General features: G+C 41.3%; 1 protein-coding gene across 2 annotated transcripts in view; it reads right to left on the reverse strand.

Annotated features, from left to right (window-relative positions):
- Positions 1–1,000: 1,000 nt before the first annotated feature.
- The window catches only part of LOC124041775 (tensin-3-like), a 96,865-nt gene continuing 75,398 nt past the window's right edge, over positions 1,001–22,467 (reverse strand). For both annotated transcript variants that reach the window (XM_046359773.1, XM_046359774.1), the window contains 10 exons: positions 19,250–19,391; positions 15,866–16,434; positions 12,555–12,641; positions 12,232–12,363; positions 8,108–8,200; positions 7,788–7,865; positions 7,274–7,354; positions 6,683–6,851; positions 3,994–4,062; positions 1,001–3,865 (listed from right to left, as the gene is read on the reverse strand). In XM_046359773.1, coding sequence (XP_046215729.1) covers positions 3,691–3,865; positions 3,994–4,062; positions 6,683–6,851; positions 7,274–7,354; positions 7,788–7,865; positions 8,108–8,200; positions 12,232–12,363; positions 12,555–12,641; positions 15,866–16,434; positions 19,250–19,391 — 1,595 coding nt within the window. In that variant the 3' untranslated portion in view covers positions 1,001–3,690. The remainder of the gene's footprint in view (positions 3,866–3,993; positions 4,063–6,682; positions 6,852–7,273; positions 7,355–7,787; positions 7,866–8,107; positions 8,201–12,231; positions 12,364–12,554; positions 12,642–15,865; positions 16,435–19,249; positions 19,392–22,467) is intronic.

Raw genomic sequence — 22,467 nt, forward strand, 5'->3', positions numbered from 1 at the left:
CGACACAGAGCATCAGGCGATCCAGGACCGACACAGAGCACCAGACGATCCAGGACCAGCACAGAGCACCAGACGATCCAGGACCGACACAGAGCACCAGACGATCCAGGACCGACACAGAGCACCAGATGATCCAGGACCGACACAGAGCACCAGACGATCCAGGACCGACCCAGAGCACCAGACGATCCAGGACCGACACAGAGCACCAGACGATCCAGGACCAACACAGAGCACCAGACGATCCAGGACCGACACAGAGCACCAAACGATCCAGGACCGACACAGAGCACCAGACGATCCAGGACTGACACAGTGCACCAGACGATCCAGGACCGACACAGTGCACCAGACGATCCAGGACCAACACAGAGCACCAGATGATCCAGGACCGACACAGAGCACCAAACGATCCAGGACCGACACAGAGCACCAGACGATCCAGGACTGACACAGTGCACCAGACAATCCAGGACCGACACAGTGCACCAGACGATCCAGGACCGACACAGAGCACCAGACGATCCAGGACCGACACAGAGCACCAGACGATCCAGGACTGACACAGTGCACCAGACGACCCAGGACTGACACAGTGCACAAGACGATCCAGGATCGATCCAGTGCACAGATCATCTTCTAATCAATCATTCTTTTAATATTGGTTTTATGCTGCTGTCATCTACTCTCCTAATCTGTCACCTGTTTCATGTGAAGGTTAGCCGACTTGTACTTCACCTCCCAATGCTGGGGTATAAAATGTGTCCAGACATTACGGTACACATCACCTAGAGCAAGCACAACAACAACCATAGAGCTAGGTCACAAAGGATCTTACAGACATGGGTGTGTGTGTTACTAGCACCCTCTTCTGGTTTCCTGGTTGAAAAATAGACATAAATCGTGCATACTGTCGAACTCAACAAATCTCCATCATATTCTCTCTCTCGGAAAAAATATATATATAATAATAATCAGAATTGTAAGTGGACCAATGACATAATTTTTCCCTTTTGTTTATTCACATTCAACATTGAAAATACCATTTCTCCTATACAAATGAACTTTTTATGTTACTTGCTGCAAATCAATATGAAACATAAAAAAATATAATTAGTTTTTTCAAAGTGAGATAGTAAAGGTATGATGAGGTACAGACTGTAAATCATATTAGTACATCATGAGCAAAATGAAAGAAAAAAAAATACAACTAAAATGTACACAAACAGTGAATGTATTGTATATAAACAAAGTGTATTGGAATTAGGTGGTCCCTGCCCTGATTATTTGACATGAAGAAATGTGACCGTGAAAAAGTTCATCTACACAGAGAAGTGGTTAAAAAGCTGCACTTCATTGAGCTCGCTCGATGCATTGGGTGGGCGGTGTTGACACTTTTGCACTTTTCCATCGAGTTCAATCGAGCCCCAATGATCGCCTATTGTTCCAACACAATATTTATTTCATAATTCCAAATGAAATATACAATACAAATGTCCTCTACTGAGTATAAAAACATTAAGGACTCCTGCTCCTTCCATGGACATAGACAGACCAGGTGAATCCAGGTGAAAGCTGATGTCACTTGTTAAATCTACTTCAATCAGTGTAGATGGAGGCGAGGAGACAGGTTAAAGAAGGATTTCTATGCCTTGAGACAATTGAGACGTGGATTGTGTATCTGTGCCATTCAGCGGTTGAATGGGCAAGACTAAATATTGAAGTGCCTTTGAACAGGCTATGGAAGTAGGTGCCAGGCGCACCGGTTTGTGTCAAGAACTGCAACGCTGCTGGGTTATTCACGCTCAACAGTTTGCTGTGTGTATCAAGAATGGTCCACTACTCAAAGGACATCCAGCCATCTTGACACAACAGTGGGAAGCAGTTGTGAGCAGGAGTCAACATGGGCAGCATCCCTGCAGGGCATGGACACCTTGTAGAGTCCATGCCCTGACGAATTGAGGCTGTTCTGAGGGCTAAAGGGTGGGTGCAACTCAATTTTAATATTAATCAATACTAATGTTTGGTACACTCAGTGTACTGTATATATTTTAACACTGAGACATTTCAATATATAGTTAGTGCCAATAATATACCACCAAATAGTCAATTTAAACACTTATTTGAGACTAGCCAAAGGAAAAACATACAGAAATGTATCAATTTTAAAACAATCTTCCAGACAAAGCAGTACTGAACGAAGTAGTACATGAGTTCAAAGTACATGTAATTGACAAATGATATAAAGGAATCATAGAATATATTAGGGTTTACATATATAATATTTTTCTGTGGTCTGATTCATTCCAACGCTCCCCTTCCAGAACTTTACATTTTTGTGTGTTATTGCGTTGATGGTGGTTTTAATTCGCATGCATATCCAGAGGTGAGCAATATCCAAATTCAAGATAAATGATTGGGATGGTGAAACATTAGTTTAGGGGAAATATTTATATTTTTTTGTTCTAACAAAGTCAATAGGTATTACTTTTCAAATAGTACATGGTGCATTTACAAAAATAAAGTTTTTGATAACATAAGGAGAAGTTATGATTTACAGTATTTTTTTAGTACTGTTTTTAATAGCTTGAATAATGCTTTATATAGTTGATTTATTTTTGGTTAAATATTAAACATGACAAAACCCTTACATGCCAGGCTTCTATGCTTCCCTATAGTATAGTATAGTATCACACCATACAGAACATGTTGAGAATAGGAATATGTAACTAACTTTAGTATAGTATCACATCATACAGAGCATGTTGAGAATAGGAATAAGTAACTAACTTTAGTATAGTATCACATCATACAGAGCATGTTGAGAATAGGAATATGTAACTAACTTTAGTATAGTATCACATCATACAGAGCATGTTGAGAATAGGAATATGTAACTAACTTGTAAAGATTTGGGATACATAAAACTGTAAGCCCTTTCGAGACAGAAATGCAAACATCTGTATTAGTTCTACAATGATACATAAAAATGAAATACACATCTTATAACGTAGCTGTTGTATATTCTATTTTTCCTTCCAGACAAACCCCCAATAATCATCATAAGGAAAGAGTCTGTTAGAAAATGATGGCAAAGGAGTTCTGAGTTTTCATTGGACTCAATGAAAGATCTCAATGAGTCTCCTGTCCTGCTGATGGTCCACAGTTCCCTCTGTGTTGTAAGCAGGAGATGACTTGGATAGGTTGTAACTTGTAACTCTTTTCATGCTTGTTGCCAATTGTATAAAGGAGAAGGAGAGCCGCACACTCTAGGAGCTCAGATGCAAAAATATTTATGTCCAACGTTTCAACAGACAAGTGATGGAGTGCTGCCCTTATGAAGACAGCTTGTCTGTCGAAACGTTGGACATAGATATTTTTGCATCTGAGCTCCTAGAGTGTGCGGCTCTCCTTTACTTTTTTTAAGTGTTCCACTCCGCTAGCCAGCAACTCGCCTAAATAGGTGTGCGTTTCTTTCGCCTCAAGATTATTGTTATCAATTGTATCCCATTCTTAGGTAGTGTAACCATTGAAATAGTATCTCGCAAAACCCATTCTAGTTCTGTGGATGGAACTCTGTTCCACTGCCTTCCTGTCCAAGTCCTGGCTCATAACCTTCAGGTTGAGGATTGTACGGTTTTAAGTTTTAGAAACAGCCCCACTAGCCAATTAGCTAGCAGCGTTGCAGTGCTACTTGGTCTTCTGGAAGCCAATCATCACCTTGGAGACGAAGTTGACGATGGCGCTGGCGGGCTGCTCGGGGTCGTGCTCGGCGAACAGGTGGCACACGTTGTCCTGCCCACTGCCCGTCTTCCTCGCCACAAAGCCAAAGATCTTTGCTGAAGTGCAGCCATCTTTTTTCCACCTAAGAATGGATGGGGAAAAGAACACAGAAGGAACATACAAGGCATCATACAGACAGTGTAAGCTGATGACATCATTACCACAGTACTTTTATATCAAATGATGTTAATTCTGGCATATTTGACTCACTTCCGATCTTGAGGGTCCAATGCACAGAAGATGACAGTGGTCACTGCATAATGCCTTCTGAAGAACAACCTGGGAAGAGGAGAAGAGAACCTGGGTAAAAGAGAAATACATAGTACAACTGTGTATATATGCAGTACGAGGCAAAAGTTTGGACACACCTACTCATTCAAGGATTTTTATTTTATTTTCTACATTGTAGAATTATAGTGAAGGCATCAACGCTATGAAATAACACACATGGAATCATGTTGTGACCAAAAAAAGTGTTAAATCAAAATATTTTTACATTTGAGATTCTTCAAAGTAGCCATCCTTTGCCTTGATGACAGCTTTGCACACTCTTGGCATTCTCTCAACCAGCTTCATGAGGTAGTCAGCTGGAATGCATTTCAATTTACAGGTGTGCATTTGTTAAAAGTTAATTTGTGGAATTTCTTTCCTTCTTAATGTGTTTGATCCAATCAGTTATGGTGTGACAAGGTAGGGGTGGTATACAGAACATAGCCCTATTTGGTAAAAGACCAAGTCCATATTATGGCAAGTTCATTACAGTTACCAGCCTCAGATATTGCAGCCCAAATATATGCTTCACAGAGTTCAAGTAACAGACACATCTCAACATCACTGTTCAGAGGAGACTGTGTGAATCAGGCCTTCATGGTCCAATTGCTGCAAAGAAACCACTACTAAAGGACACCAATAAGAATAAGAGACTTTCTTGGGCCAAGAAACGCGAGCAATAGACATTAGACCGGTGGAAATCTGTCTTTAAGTCTAATGAGTCCAAATGTGAGATTTTTGGTTCCAACCGCTGTGTCTTTGTGAGACGCAGAGTAGGTGAACGGATGATCTCCTCCTGTGTGGTTCCCACCGTGAAGCATGGAGGAGGAGGTGTGATGGTGTGGGGGTGTTTTGCTGGTGACACTGTCAGTGATTTATTTAGCATTCAAGGCACTCTTAACCAGCATGGCTACCACAGAATTCTGCAGGAATACTCCATCCTATCTGGTTTGTGCTTAGTGGGACTATCATTTGTTTTTCAACAGGACAATGACCCAACACCCCTCCAGGCTGTGTAAGGGCAATTTGACCAAGAAGGAGAGTGATGGAGTGCTGCATCAGATGACCTGGCCTCCACAATCACCCGACCTCAACCCAATTGAGATGGTTTGGGATGAGTTGGACCACGGAGTGAAGGAAAAGCAGCCAACAAGTGCTTAGTAAAAGTGGGAACTCCTTTCAAGACTGTTGGAAAAGCATTCCAGGTGAAACTGGTTGACAGAATGCTAAGAGTGTGTAAAGCTGTATTTGTTTTTATTATGGATCCCCATTACTGGGGTCCAGCAACATTGTCAGTTTATACTATTTTAAAAACATTACAATACATTCACAGACTGTGTGCCCTCAGGTGCCTACTACACATATATATATAATACAAAATCCATGTGTACATGTATATAATGCGTATGTGTGTATGCATATGTCTGAGCCTATGTTTGTGTTGCTTCACATTCCCCGCTGTTCCATAAGGTGTTTTTTAAAATCTGTTTTTAAATCTAATTTTACTGTTGCATGAGTTACTTGTAGACATGGCTGTATTTAGTATTGTGCTCCTTACATAGTCTGTTCTGGGCTTGGGGACTGGGAAAAGACCTCTTGTGGCATGTGTTATGGGGTATGCATATGTGTCCGAGCTGTGCGCCAGTAGTTCAAACAGACAGCTCGGATCATTCAACATGTCAATACCTCTCGTAATTACAAGTAGTGATGAAGTCTCTTCCACTTTGAGCCAGGAGAGGTTGACATTCATACTATTAATATTAGTGTAGCAGTTTAGCTTCCGTCCCTCTCCTCGCCCCGAACCAGGGACCCTCTGCATACATCAACAACTGACACCCACAAAGCATCATTACCCATCGAGCCACAAAAGCCACAGCAGAGCAAGGGGAACAACTACTTCAAGGTCTCAGAGCGAGTGACATCACCAATTGAAACGCTATTAGCGCACACCACCACTAACTAGCTAGCCATTTCACATTGGTTACATTAGCTCTCTGTATACAGCCGTGCTGCCCAGTTCTGCCCACTTGCAATTTTCCTATGTTCTTTTTTGTGGCACCTGACCACACGACTGAACAGTAGTCCAGGTGCAACAAAACTACGGCCTGTAGGACCTGCCTTGTCGACAGTGCTGTCTAAGGTAGAGTAGCGCCTTATCATGGGCATACTTCTCCCCATCGTAGCTACTGTTGTATCAATATGTTTTGACCTTGAGAAATTACGATCTAGGGTTACTCCAAGCAGTTTAATCACCTCAACTTGCTCAATTTCCACATTATTTATGACATAATTTAGTTGAGCTTTAGGGGTTTAGTGAATGATTTGTCATCAAGGCAAAAGGTGGCTACTTTGAATAATCTCAAATATAAAATATATTTTGATTTGTTGAACACTTTTTTGGTTACTACACGGTTACTATACGATTCCATATGTGTGTTGTTTAATCGTTTTTTATTCTACAATGTAGAAAATAGTACAAATAAAGAAAACCCCTGGAATGAGTAGGTGTGTCCAAACTTTTGACTGGTACTGTATTCATTTATATATCATTTTATATTAGCTATACATGCATTACTAATGTGACCATGTAGGTGTGCCTCTGCCTGTCTGTGTATCCTCCATGACTCACTTCCTCTGGTTGTCGGTGAGGGTGATTCCCTGTGAGGAGACTTTCAAGTGGACCACGGTGGAGGTGGGCAGGGGGTCTGAGCCCAATGTTACACTGGTGGCCTTCTGCACAGCCTGGTACCCGGTCAGAGACTCCATCTCCACTGAGCCCAGGAACCACACATTACACGCTGCAGAGAAACACACGTCACACAGAGATACAAACACACACTACACAATGAACACAGACTGCAACCACACATTACACACTGCAGAGAAACACACGTTACACAGAGATACAAACACACACTACACAATGAACACAGACTGGAACCACACATTACACACTGCAGAGAAACACACGTTACACAGAGATACAAACACACACTACACAATGAACACAGACTGGATCCACACATTACACACTGCAAGACCACAGGAGAGAGGCGCTAACACAACATGTTATCTACACAATCCCCTAGGAACAGAAGTTGTTGTTGTTGAGGCTTACCCAATACTTATTTAGCCTAAAAATGGTATCCACAAATTCATCTGACTGAAGTAGATAAAGGACCACATTGCCAAAATCCCGAAGTATCACTTTAAGCCCTACCTGCTCCTTGTTTAAGGAGCTCAGCAGCAGAGTTGGTGACAGATTGTGGAGCAGTATTCTCCACCACGTCTTCAAGAGGATCTACCAACATAGGAAAAACATTTTTGTTGTTGTTGTATATGATGTAGAAGTAAGATGTTTGAAATGAAGAATGGGAGGCAGTGACACATCACTGAATTAAAATACATCTGATTAAACTCTCCCTCGATCTCTCCCCTTCCTCTCTCCATTGACCCTCTGTCACTGATGACATTGGTTTATGGCTACCACGTAAAGGCAATTCATCTACGTTGACATGAGTTGCAGGCACAGGCTTATAAATCACATCATATAATTTGAAACTGCCCTGCAATTTCCGGCCCTGCCACATTTAGTTACACAGAGAGGAGAGAGACTAGTGTTCGTTAAATTGCTTTGGCAGAGGACACAATTATGTTTTACAAAACGAAACCATGTTTACCGTGTTACTGTAACACAATGTTATGTATAAGGACATTGAGATTTGGCATCTTACCTCTGTCAAGTATGATGAGTTTGCAGGGCAGAGCCAAGGGAGTTATGGAGTGCTGACACACCAACGCAGTTAAACTACCTGTAAAAAACAAACAAAAAAACAACTGTAACCATCCTATTACTTCAAAGAAGATGTCATATTAGCTATAAACATCACCTTAAGAGCTGAAGCACACTTGCAATCATTATCCAGTAGAGGGCAAACAGGAACGTTATGCTTTTTAAAAATCAGTACAGAGAGTAACCAGCAGGGGTCACCATTGTGTTGTCACTGTCCTCAAAAGGGTATGGCAAAACGTGTGCTACAGAGGAGACACTCACCAAAGTAGGGCTCATTGGGACAGCCCTTCAACCGAACTCCTTTCTGTGTACACTCAATCAGGAAGTGACGGACCAGCTCATTGGACAGATCACCTCCAATCATAGAGTGAGAGAGAGATAACATTATTATACACAAGAATGCTATAAATGCTCATACATGCCTACAACACATTATAACGGGTTTACCTGTTGACTGTAAGTTAAGTGTTAGTGGAGTCTCAGTTACCTTACCCCTGTTAACTCCCATCCCAAATTCTAAGAGATACATACATCTTATCCAATCACAGCTGAGATTAGCGTTATTATGATTTAACAACAGTGTGTCTGAGGGGCATGACGAGAGCGTTTCTGAGGAATGTCCTCCCATAGCAAAGCTTTCTCCTGGAGCTGGGTTGGGTTTCAACCTCTTAAGTCACAATGCTCGGAGAGGGACTGTGTCATGATGTCCCTACAGGTGAGTGAGGGGGGTGCGAGTGAGGGGGCTCCCGACACCGTGTGGAGGAGAAAGGGAGGGGTTAGGACTTAGTGGGCTGTGCTCTGGGCTAGGCATAAGGACACCAGTGTCTTACAGGAATCCCATTTTTTAAAACTTCTTTCCACGAATAAATAATGATTGTGGACTATGGGGGTGGTTGGAGCAGGTAGACAGCTTCAAGTTCCTCAGTGTCCAAATCACTAAAGACTTCAAATGGTCCAAACACACATGCACAGTTGCATGTGCCTCGTCCCCCTCACGAGGTTGAAAAGGTTTGGCGTGGTCCCTCAAATCCTCAAAAGGTTTTACAGATGTACCATTAAGAGCATATTGACTGGCTGCATCACTGCATGCTATGGCAATACCACCGCCCTCGATAGCATGGCTTTACATAGGGTTGTGATGACAGCCCAATAATTCACTGCGACCGAGCTCCCTGCCATCCAGGACCTCTATATCAGGCGGAAAAGAAGGCCATGGGAAATCTTCAAAGACTCCAACCACCCAAGCCATAGACAATTTCTCCTACCACACGCCAAGACTGACATGTCTGACACCAACAGGGTCTTGAACAGCTTCCATCCCCAAGCAATACGACTGAAAAATAGCTAACAAAATAGCTCACAGACTTGAGTTAACCTCGTATCTTTCTTGACCTTTTATTTCAATCTTTGCAGTCTCTATGCACAATCACAGGGCCCTACACACTCACTGTCACTCCAACACAAAGATTCACTCACATATACATTTATTTGGACTCTACACACCCGCACGCACACCCACTGAAATACAAGCTGCTGCTACTCTGTTTATCTTATATCCTGTTGCCTAGTCACCTTACCCCTATACATGTGTATGTGACAAATAAAATTTGATTTGATTTGATTTGATTTATTTACCTCCATCACTTCAGTATCCCTGCACATTGTAAATATGGTATTGGAACTGACTTTTTATACATTTCCTGTATATATTGTGATTACTTACTTAATTGTGTATTTCATGTTTTTTTAAATAATACATTGTTGTTGATTATTGCATTTCACTGTACTTGTTCATGTGACATTGAAGCTTGAAAAGTACATTACATTTACATTACATTTACACAGCCATACCTCAACTACTCCAGTATCTCTGCACATTGTCAATTTGGTACTAAGTATTCAGACCTCCTTCCCTTTCCACATTTTGTTACCTTACAACCTCATCAATCTACACACAATAACCCATAATGACAAAGCAAAAACATATTTTTTGACATTTTTGCAAACGTTCCCATTGATCATCCATGAGATTCTTCTACAACTTGATTGGAGTCCACTTGTGGTAAATTCAATTGATTGGACATGATTTGGAAAGGCACACACCTGTTTATATAAGGTCCCACAGTTGGCAGAGCATGTCAGAGCAAAAAGCAAGCCATGAGGTCGAAGGATTTGTCCGTGGAGCTCCAAGATTGTGTCAAGGCGCAGATCTGGGGAAGGGTACCAAAACATTTCTGCAGCATTGAAGGTCCCCAAGAACACAGTGGCTTCCATCATTCTTAAATGGAAGAAGTTTGGAACCATCAAGACTCTTCCTAGAGTTGGCCGCCTGGCCAAACTGAACAATCGGGGGAGAAGGGTGTTGGTCAGGGAGGTGGCCAATTACTTGATGGTCACTCTGACAGAGCTCCAGAGATCTTCTGTGGAGATCGGAGAACCTTCCAGAAGGACAACCATCTCTGCAGCACTTCAACAAAGTACTGAGTAAAGGGTCTGAATACTTATGTAAATGTGAAATTTCCGTTTTTTTGCTTTATCATTATGAGGTATTGTGTGTAGATTGATGAGAAGGAAAACAACTATTTAATCAATTTTAGAAAAAGGCTGTAATGTAACCAAATTTGGAAAAAGTCAAGGGGTCTGAATTCTTTCCAATTGCACTGTATACACATACGTAGCCTACTTTCAAGTTTGTTCTTATTTCTCGTGTTTAGTTTTTACTTCCACTATTTTGACATTGAATACTGCCCTGTTGGGAAGGGCTTGCAAGTTAAGCATTTCACTGTACTTGTGCATGTGAGAAACACAACTTGAAACGTAAAACAAGGAAGGCCATGAACAAAGCGATGTATTGCTTGCCAGGACATTTCTAAATTGAATAGAGGCTGTGTTTCATGGTGCGTAATAAAACAATCTGCCCTGAATGTCACACAACGTTACATTACTGTGTGTAGTTCAAAAAGCACCCATGGAGAAAGGCCTGAAATCTGTGCAGGTTTAGAAAACCTGCTTATTCTATTGTTTGTTTTAAAGCACTAGCTGCTACATCTAAAACTACTTAACAAAGAGCACGCTTGTTTGGTTCTATCACAATGCTGCCCAGAAGAGAGACCCAAAGCTAGGAGCTGTTGAACGAACAGAGAGGGGACTATCATGTTCCCTCCATGGAGTTGAATTCAGAGAGTTGTAACAGTAGAGGGCTTTTATAGCTGTTTGGTTCCCAGGATGCTGCAACTCAGTCAGCCAATTCCGTGATACCCCTGTTCTAATGGGGCCTTCTGGAGCACGGAAAGGTTCTGGAAATGTGGTGAACCTGCCCGTATGTACAGATCTAGGACCAGCTTATCCTCCAACAATTGTAATCATGACCATGGATGAACACAAAATTGACCCTAGATAAGCATACATTCCCCTACGTATTTATTTAGATAATGAAGCTAAAACTTTGAATTTGGCTCTAAACTTCAGCATTTTGGATTTAAGATCAAATGTTTTATATGAGGCAACAGTGTGTCATCTTTTAATCGAGGGTATTTTCATACATATCTGTTTTACCACACTTTATGTATCTAAGTATTTGGACAAATTCACTAATAGTGTATAACATTTAGTCAAAAGATTAGCATTTGGCCCCATATTCCTAGCAGGCATAAATATCATACCCACCCCAAAAATGCTAACCTCCCCTGTTATTGGTAATGGTGAGAGGTTAGCATGTTTTGGGGGCATGACCCTCTAGCTTTGACCCTCTAACTTTCTGTAACATTATTCAAGATTCATACATGATTATGCGTAACCATGGTAGCATCCACATTCATGTGGAAGTGTTCAGAAACATATTATATTCTTATTTACAATTTTTTTTACAATAAAAGTGACTCCAAAATGGCACAATACATTATTTACCATTTCTATTGGGCACAAAATAATCCGAAACACAAGCAAAACAAACTGCAAATGCATCCAACAAGTTTGACCCAGTCAAAAGCTTGATATTGTAGGCTTGGAATATAGGAATAAATACTGAACTTTTGACTTCTTCAATACACTATAAGTAAATTTGGCCAAATACTGAAGACACCTTAAAATGTGGGGACCAGATACATAAAGTGCTTTCATTCCTAAACGGTAAAACAGATATGTATTAAAATACCCTCAAATAAAAGGCGACATTCTGTACTGTCACCTTATATAAAACATTTGATTTCAAATCCAAAATGCTGGAGTATAGAGCCAAATTTAAAGTTGTAGCTTCACTGTCCATATAAATACGTGTAGCCTATATGGGCTTCATCAATCATCATCCTACTCCTATGTCCCACATCAAACAGGAACCAGTCTGAACCTAAAGCTCTGTCCCCTTATCTCTCTCAGCCAATTCCTACCTTTCTTGCTCTGCTGCAGGACTGAGGGAGGGGGTGTGGCCACCTTCATGGCCAGCCCATAGGCTCCTTTGAAGGAGTGGCTGTCCCGTACTATGAAAAATCCGGGCTCCTTGTCCTTCAGGACTGAGATAGCTGAGCGGAGGAGGAAAGAAGGAGGAAAGGAGAAGAGAAGGACACAGGAATACATTTTAGTGACAATGTCACAGAGGAGTGTGGAAACTGTCAAAATCTCACAACACTGTCAAAATGTTGAAGTGCATTATGGAAATTTGGCAGACAAAATACTCCTGGGAAACAAAACACATATTTCCTCATGTTTTTACCTTGGTCCCTGGAGATATCAGGCTTGTACCAGAATTTCGATGTGTCTTGCACAAAGTTTACAGTCACATGCTTGCTGGCCAGGACATCTGGAAAAACAGTATCACAAACACACCAGAGGTTAGTCAATGCACAAAGACCTCAGACATTCAATCACTGTAACCAAGTTCAAAAGACATCCATATGTGGCTAATCCGAAATGACCGAGAAAAACCACCTAAAGGATACAGTACATACAGTCTCAAGAAGAAGTATGTGAACCCTTTGGAATTACCTGGATTTCTGCATAAATTTGTCATAACATTTTATCACAATGGACAAACACAATGTGCTTAAACTAATAACACACAAAATATTATGTTTCTTGTCCATCTTGAATACATAATTTAAACATTCACAGTGTAGGTTGGAAAAAGTATGTGAACCCCGAGGCTAATGACTTCTCCAAAAGATAATTGGAGTCAGTCAGCTAACCTGGAGTCCGATCAATGAGATGAGATTGGAGATATGGTTAGAGATGCCCTGCCCTATTAAAAAAAAACTCACAAAATTTGAGTTTGCTAGTCACTAGAAGCATTGCCTGATGTGAACCATGCCTCGAACAAAAGAGATCTCATGTGACCTAAGATTAGAATTTGACTTGCATAAATTTGGAATGGATTAGAAAAGTAAATGTTTAAAAGCCTTGAAGTTCACAGTAAGACAAATGGTCTATGAATGGAGAAAGTTCAGCACTGTTGCTACTCTCCCTAGGAGTGGCTGGCCTGCAAAGATGACTGCAGAATGCTCAATGAGGTTAATAAGAATCTTAGAGTGTCAGCTAAAGACTTACAGAAATCTCTAACATGCTAACTAGAGGTCGACCGATTAGGATTTTTCAACGTCGAAACCGATACCGATTATTGGGGGACCAAAAAAAGCCAATACCGATTAATTGTCTGATTTTTCTATATATATTTGTAATAATGACAATTACAACAATACTGAATGAACACTTATTTTAACTTAATATAATACATCAATCAAATCTATTTAGTCTCAAATAAATAATGAAACATGTTCAATTTGGTTTAAATAATGCAAAAAAAAAGTGTTGGAGAAGAAAGTAAAAGTGCAATATGTGCCATGTAAAAAAGCTAACGTTTGAGTTCCTTGCTTAGAACATATGAAAGCTGGTGGTTCCTTTTATCATGAGTCTTCAATATTCCCAGGTAAGAAGTTTTAGGTTGTAGTTATTATGGACTATTTCCCTCTATACCATTTGTATTTCATATACCTTTGACTATTGGATGGTCTAATAGGTACTTTAGTATTGCCAGCCTACTCTCGGGAGTTGATAGGCTTGAAGTCATAAACAGCGCAATGCTTGAAGCACAGCGAAGAGCTGCTGGCAAATGCAGGAAATTACTGTTTGAATGAATGCTTACGAGCCTGCTGCTGCCTACCACCGCTCAGTCAGAGTGTTCTATCAAATCATAGACTTAATTATAATATAATAACACAGAAATACGAGCCTTAGGTCATTAATATGTTCAAATCCAGAAACTATCATTTTGAAAACAAAACGTTTATTCTTTCAGTGAAATACAGAACTGTTCCGTATTTTATCTAACGGGTGGCAACCCTAACTCTAAATATTGTTGTTACATTGCACAACCTTCAATGTAATGTCATAATTATGTACAATTCTGGCAAATTAATTACGGTCTTTGTTAGGAAGAAATGGTCTTCACACATACATATACCCTGACTCTGTTGCACAGAACGCAAGAGAAGTGACACAATTTCCCCAGTTAAAAGAAATTCATGTTAGCAGGCAATATTAACTAAATATGCAGGTTTAAAAATATATACTTGTGTATTGATTTTAAGAAAGGCATTGATGTTTATGGTTAGGTACACATTGGTGCAACGACAGTGCTTTTTTTGCGAATGCACTTGTTAAATCACCCATTTGGTGAAGTAGGCTATGATTCAATGATAAATTAACAGGCACTGCATCGACAAGCTATATAAACTAGCAATATCATCAACCATGTGTAGTTAACTAGTGATTATGTTAAGATTGATTGTTTTTTATAAGATAAGTTTAATGCTAGCTAGCACCTTTCCTTGGCGCCTTGCTGCACTCGCATAACAGGTAGTCAGCCTGCCACGCAGTCTCCTCATGGAGTGCAATGTAATCGATCATAATCGGTGTCCAAAAATGCTGATGACCATTTGTTATGAAAACTTGAAAACGGCCCTAATTAATCGGCCATTCCGATTAATCGGTCTCTGTTGACGAGACTACGACATGGAAAACACTAAACAAGAATGGTGTTCATGGGAGGACACCACGGAAGAACCCATTTCTGTCAACAACAAAAAAACATTGCTGCACGTCTGAAGTTCGCAAAAGAGCACCTGAATGTTTTACAGTGCTACTGGCAAAATATTCTGTGGACAGATTCAATTAAAGTTCATTGGTTTGGAAGGAACACACAACACTATGTGTGGAGAGAAAAAGCCAAAGCACACCAACATCAAAACCTCATCCCAACTGTAAAGTATGGTGGAGGGAGCATCATGGTTTTGACTGCTTAGCTGCCTCAGGGCCTGGACAGCTTGCTTTCATCAAGAGAAAAATGAATTCCAAAGTTTATCAAGAGATTTTGCAGGAGAATGTAAGGCTATTTGTCCGCCAACTGAAACTCAACAGAAGTTGAGCTTCAGGACAACGACCCAAAACACAGAAGTAAATCAACAACAGAAAGGCTTCAACAGAAGAAAATATGCCTTCTAGAGTGGCTCAGTCAGAGTCCTGACCTCAACCTGATTGAGATGCTGTGACATTACCTCAAGAGAGAGGTTCACACCAGACATCCCAAGAATATTACTGAACTTAAACAGTTTTGTAAAGAGGAATGGTCCAAAATTCCTCCTGACCGTTGTGCAGGTCTGATCTGCAACTACAGAAAACGTTTGGTTGAGGTTATTGCTGGCAGAGGAGGGTCAAACAGTTATTAAATCCAAACGTTCAGAAACTTTTTCCAGTCTGCACTGTGAATGTTTATACGGTGTGTTCAATGAAGATATGAAAACGTAAAATTGTTTGCATGTTATTAGTTTAAGCAGACTGTGTTCGTCTATTGTTGTGACTCAAATTTTATGACCAATTTATGCAGAAATCCAGGTAATTCCAAAGGGTTCACATACTTGTCTTGCCACTGTAGAACAGAACTGATTACCTTCTTTACAGTATTGTACCAACCCAAGCCATTGGCTCAGATAAGAAGTGATTGGCTATTAATTGTGTAAGCAAGGGGGTTACCTGGCAGAGGTGAAGCGGTGCCCGGCATCTGTGCAGAGGCTGAGAGATCAGGCAGGATGTTGGGAAATGGGATACTGAGGGAGCTTCCGCTATGTGGGCTGGAGAATCCGCTAGGGGCTGGGGAGGCTGTGCCCAAGGAGTGCTCCCCGTCCGACTCCCTCCTCTTCTCAGGCAGCAGTGGAGGCAAGGCACCCTGGGCCTGGAGCTGCTGCAGCTGTGGCAGGTGCTGGGTCCGGATGGTGCCCGGCCCATCCATGGAACCCATACAGGACAGGCCCCTCTCCATGCCTCCATTCCCCAGTAGAGGAGAGGCAGAGGGTGGGCTGTCGACTGCGCCATAGCCCCCCAGGCCTAAGTTGTCTTGCACGTCAAAGCTGTGCGCAAGGCTGTGGGTGAGGCCATAGTGTGCCATGTGGCTCTGCTGGCTGCCCCGGGGGGAGCTGTGGGCGTTGGGCGCAGGGTGAGTGTGGGGTTGGGGGTGCATGGGAGGGGAGTGGTGGCTGTAGTCCAAGGACATGGAGTGGGGATGAAGGGCTCTGTCCTCTGGCCAGGGCTGACCCATGGAGGGGCTTGAGAGAGGAGGAAGAACACAAAAATGAGAAGATCATGAAAAACACCTCTCTAATGAAACTGTATGACCATAATATATTTTCAGAACATGTAGCCTATAACCATAATTAGCATCTGCTTAAATGTAAAATGTTCATGTACAGTACCAGTCAAAAGTTTGAACACAACTACTCATATTTGTACTACAGTCGTGGCCAAAAGTTTTGAGAATGACACAAATATTAACTTTGACAAAGTCTGCTGACTCAGTTTGTAGGATGGCAATTTGCATATACTCCAGAATGTTATGAAGAGTGATCAGATGAATTGCAATTATTTGCAAAGTCCCTCTTTGCCATGCAAAATTAACTGAATCCCCCAAAAAACTTTCAACTGCATTTCAGCCCTGCCACAAAAGGACCAGCTAACATCATGTCAGTGATTATCTCGTTAACACAAGGCTGGAGGTCACTCTGTCATGCTGATCGAGTTCGAATAACAGACTGGAAGCTTCAAAAGGAGGGTGGTGCTTGATTTGGATTGTTCTTCCTCTGTCAACCATGGTTACCTGCAAGGGAACACGTGCCGTCATCATTGCTTTGCACAAAAAGGGCTTCACAGGCAAGGATATTACTGCCAAGAAGATTTCACCTAAATCAACCATTGAGGCAAAGACTTTTGGAGGATGTGCTGGTGTCAAGAAGGGCAGCAAAGAAGCCACTTCTCTCCAGGAAAAACATCAGGGACAGACTGATATTCTGCAAAAGGTACAGGGTTTGGACTGCTGAGGACTGGGGTTTCCGATTGTTTGGGGAATCCAGAAAAAAAGCTGGTCTGGAGAAGACAAGGTGAGCGCTACCATCAGTCCTGTGTCATGGCAACAGTAAAGCATCCTGAGACCATTCATGTGTGGGATTGCTTCTCAGCCAGAGAGTGGCCTCACTCACAATTATGCCTAAGAACACAGCCATGAATAAAGAATGGTACCAAGACATCCTTCGAGAGCAACTACTCCCAACCATCCAGGAACAGTTTGGTGAAGAACAATGCCTTTTTCAGCATGATGGAACATCTTGCCATAAGGAAAACGTGATAACTAAGTGGCTCGGGGAACAAAATATCAATATTTTGGGTCCATGGCCAGGAAAATCCCCAGACCTTAATCCCATTGAGAACTTGTGGTCAATCCTCAAGAGGCGGTTGGACAAACAAAACCCCACAAATTCTGACAAACTCCAAGCATTGATTACGCAAGAAAGGGCTGCCATCAGTCAGGATGTGGCCCAGAAGTTAATTGACAACACGCCAGGGCAGATTGCAGAGGTCTTGAAAAAGAAGGATCAACACTGCAAATATTGACTCTTTGCATCAACTTCATGTAATTGTCAATAAAAGCCTTTGATACTTGTAATTATACTTCAGTATTCCATAGTAACATCTGACAAAAATATCTAAAGACACTGAAGAAGCAAACTTTGTGGAAATTAATATTTGTGTCATTCTCAAAACATTTGGCCACGACTGTATGTTCTCCATTGTAGAACAATAGTATAATAATAAGACTATGAAATAACACATATGCAATTATGTTGTAACCAAAAAAGTGTTGAACAATTTGGGATTCCTCAAAGTAGCCACTCTTTGATGAAAGTTTTTCACACTCTTGGCATTCTCTCAACCAGCTTCATGGGGTAGACATGTGGAATGCATTTAAATTAACAGGTGTGCATTGTTAATAGGTTAATTTGTGGAAGTTAATTTGTTCATTCTTAATGTGTTTGAGCCAATCAGATGTGCTGTGAAAAGGTAGGTGTGGTATACAGAAGATAGCCCTATTTGGTGAAATACGAAGTCCATATTATGGCAAGAACAGCTCAAATAAGCAAAGAGAAATGACAGTCCATCATTACTTTAAGACATGAAGTCAGTCAATCAGGAACATTTCAAGAACTTTGAAAGTTTCTTTAAGTGCAGTCGCAAACTGCACTTAAAGAGGACTACCACAGGAAAGGAATGAGGACTGCCAAAGGAAAGGAAGACCCAGAGTTACCTCTGTTACAGAGGATAAGTTCATGAGAGTTACCAGCCTCAGAAATTGTGGGCCCAAAAAAATGCTTCACAGAGTCCAAGTAACAGACACATGTCAACATCAACTGTTCAGAGGAGACTGTGTGAATCAGGATTTCATGGTCCAATTTCTGCAAAAAAAAACACTACTAAAGGACATCAATAAGAAGAAGATACTTGCTTGGGCCAAGAAACACGAGCAATGGACATTAGACCGGTGGAAATCTGTCTTTGGTCTGATGAGTCCAAATTTTAGATTTTTTGTTCCAACAACCGTGTCTTTGTGAGACCCAGAGTTGGCGAACGGATGACTATCACAATCACAATCACCCAACCTCAACCCAATTGAGATGGTTTGAAATGAGGTGGACCGCAGCGTGAAGGAAAGCATCCAACAAATGCTCAGCATATGTGGGAACTTCTTCAAGACTGTTGGAAAAGCATTCCTTATGAAGCTGGTTGAGAGAATGCCAAGGCCCTGCAAAGCTGTCATCAAGGCAAAGAGTGGCTACTTTGAAGTATCTAAAACATAAAATATATTTTGATTTTATTAATACGTTTTTGTTTACTACATGATTCCATATGTGTTATTTCATAGTTTTGATGTCTTAACTATTATTATACAATGTGAAAAATATATAATATATATAATTAAAACCCTTGAATGAGTAGGTGTGTCCAAACTTTTGACTGGTACTGTACATTTTGAATAAACATGAGCTGGGCTTCTAATAATTGTGTGAAAGCGTTGTATTTGATTGGCTGTACCTGTCTGTCCGTTGTGGCATCCCACTAATGAACGCCGAGCGAGAGGAGCTAAAGGACCTATGGCAGCTGGGGGATGAGTCTGGAAGGCCCTCTTCTGCGGACTGGGGAACATGACCAATCATCTCTAAGTAACCTCTGGGCTCTGTGGGGGTGTGAGAGGGCATATATATTACAAATGATACATATAGGTTATTACATTCAAGGAGTAGGGATGGAAGGCACTAAACCTAAGTCTGTTGACAGACACTCCAAAATAAATCCAATTTCATCCAGTTTCTCCAAAACATCTGGATATGACATGAACAGAAACGGAGCAGAAATGTCTCATCTGTTAACCATAACTTTAAGAATTTCAGTCACATAAATGTGCTGTCCCCCCAGGTGAGACATATTTAGAGTACATCCAATAGTAAAGAGAGCAGTCAGCAGTGGAGTTAAATGATTCTCCAGTCAGTCTGCTGCTGGCTCAACAGTACAGCAGCCATCCATCGCTCTGTTCAGTACAGAGCCGATTACTCTGCCTAGCAGAGCCCCCCAACATAATTGAATAAATCTTTTATCACTGACATTGAGGCCCTGACAGGTGCCTGCCCCCAAACCTGAAACCACATGTTTCAAGTCCACGTATTCCACACAGTTTAGTGACTGACGGATGTTTCCATGGGTTACCAGTTATCTCTATGGGAATGTGGAGGGCAAGGCAGACAAAGAGATGAGAAAGAGGGGGACTGGTATCTTTTTGTCCCTCACCCCTTCTATTGACACTAGCACTTTCATCAAGGAAATGTAAAAAAATGGTGGGCCACCCGATTTCTCGACCCGCTGTAACCATGGCACGGCTGAATGCGGTGATTCGATATGCAGTGCGTGCTTGGATGAAGTGGGCACAGTGGGGGAACAGATCAGTCTGGGGATGCTGTCACTCTCACAACCCCTCAGACACAGATCACTATGTCACTATGACAACAGTCACTGTGTGTGTGTGAGTATAACCCCAGACATCATCACTGCCATTCCTCACCAATGACCCAGTCACGACAGGGCGGCACAACTCTGTCAACTACTCAAATGAATTTGGAACAAAAACCCTCTTCGTGACTGTTTTCAGAGGAAGGGAACCACAGAAGGTAATTATGGCATGTCTGATTATGTCTCTACACCCTAAACTATTGTTTAATAAAGGGGCAAAAGCTAATTAATGCTCCTGAGGCAATTGTAAGTTATATTCTCCGATAATAAATCAGTATATACAAGTAATTTAAAAGTCCAATAATGGATCCAGCAACTGCAGATGGTGCCTTTAAGATATATGCCAGTACATGGTAAATATCTACATCAGCAAACAGTTCACTTTCATTGCAGCTACATAAAAACAGCATGATCACTTTTCTCATTGTTTATGTCATTCCTTCTCACAACTATCTACGCGCTCTCCTCCTCTCACCTTTTCCCTTCTCTTGTGGACTTCAGTACACAAAACATCAGCCATTGATGTCAAATTGTGATTGAGAGACTGATGAAGTGTGTGCAGCCTGCTTTCCATTCTAAGAGGATGGTCTCTCAAAAACAAATATTCTGGTTGGTTTTTCTTTGGATTTTCTCCTACCATATCAATTGTGTTGTAGTCTCATACATTTTATAAAACATTTCCACAAACTTCAATGTGTTTTCTATCCAATGGTACCAATTATATGCATATCCTGGCTTCTGGGCCTGAGTAACAGGCAGTTGACTTTGGGCACGTCAGTCAGGCAGAAATTGAGAAAAAAGGACCACAGCCTGAAAATCGCTCAACACAGAATAGCCGCATGTGCACACTATCTTGGAAATCATTTGGAGAAAATGTATTTTCTATTTTATTCAGCCTCGTTCAATTGTATTCTTCAAACTATAAGATAATAAAAATAACGCCACGGAATTCTAAGCAAATCTTATTTGTTAAATTAATATGGCTTAGCTATATCAAGGCCTAACATAAGGACAAATCAGAGTATGCTATTCTGTTCTTCTGAAATATAATACATTTTTTCCATATCATGTTTCTTTAGACCTTTTGTGATGGGGTAGGCTCTATTAAATCGATTTATTAGACTTTTTAAAATGTAGATGTTCCAAAGGACTGCATCAGTGGCTTGCAGTCTATGCGTGGAAGCCAGGAGATGCTAAATGTGTTTATGTTAATTAACAGTAAATTACCATGAGACCGGCAGTTGTTTGCTTCACAGTCAACGGCTGTGACTGCCACAGCCCTAATTTGTCAACTTCTGAAGGACGTCCTCCAACCTATCAGAGGTCTTGCAGGGTGAACTGACGTATTGTCCACCCAATCAAAGGCTCATAGAATGAATCTAGTACTGAAAGCATATGCTACAGCTATCACTGCCATGCATAAAAGGTGGTGAGTAGTTTACTCAAAGAGAAAAAGACAATAGTTGATCCGTTTTGAACAATTTAATTTCTTTGAAAATCAAGGAGAAGCAAGAGAGAGAGATAGTTGCTTGTATTTTTTTAAAACTTTCACTTAGCTAGCAAATGCAGCTAGCTGGTTTAGCCTACTCAAACAGAGAGGGATGCTATGTCAGCCAGCTGGCTATGGATATCCAACACCGGAACTATGCCAAGTCAAGCTAAGCTTTTGAGTTTATAAATGTATCATAAATTCTTCGGTAGTGCAAACACACAATTTCATCAGCTGGCGGGTGGCTGGTCTCAGACGATCTCGCAGGTGAAGAAGCAGGATGTGGAGGTCCTGGTCTGGTATGGTTACACGTGGTCTGTGGTTGTGAGGCCAATTTGATATACTGATATAAAAACAATGTTGGAGGTGGCCTATGGTAGAGAAATGAACATTACATTCTCTGGCAACAGCTCTGGTGGACATTCCTGCAGTCAGCATGCCAATTGCACGCTCCCTCGAAACTTGGGACATTGTGTTGCGTGACAAAACTGCACATTTTAGAGTGGCCTTTTATTGTACCCAGCACAATGTTCATTTTTTTTATTTAACCTTTATTTAACTAGGCAAGTCAGTTAAGAACAAATTCTTATTTACAATGACAGCCTACCCTGGCCAAACACGGATGACGCTTGGCCAATTGTGAGCCGCCCCATGGGACTCCCAATCACGGACAACTCATAAAACATGGGACCAACATTTGCATGTTGCGTTTATATTTTTGTTCAGTGTATTAAGGGCACAATGGCCACTTTGGCCACAA

The sequence above is a fragment of the Oncorhynchus gorbuscha genome, linkage group LG08, assembly GCF_021184085.1.
Source record: "Oncorhynchus gorbuscha isolate QuinsamMale2020 ecotype Even-year linkage group LG08, OgorEven_v1.0, whole genome shotgun sequence".
Taxonomy (NCBI): domain Eukaryota; kingdom Metazoa; phylum Chordata; class Actinopteri; order Salmoniformes; family Salmonidae; genus Oncorhynchus; species Oncorhynchus gorbuscha.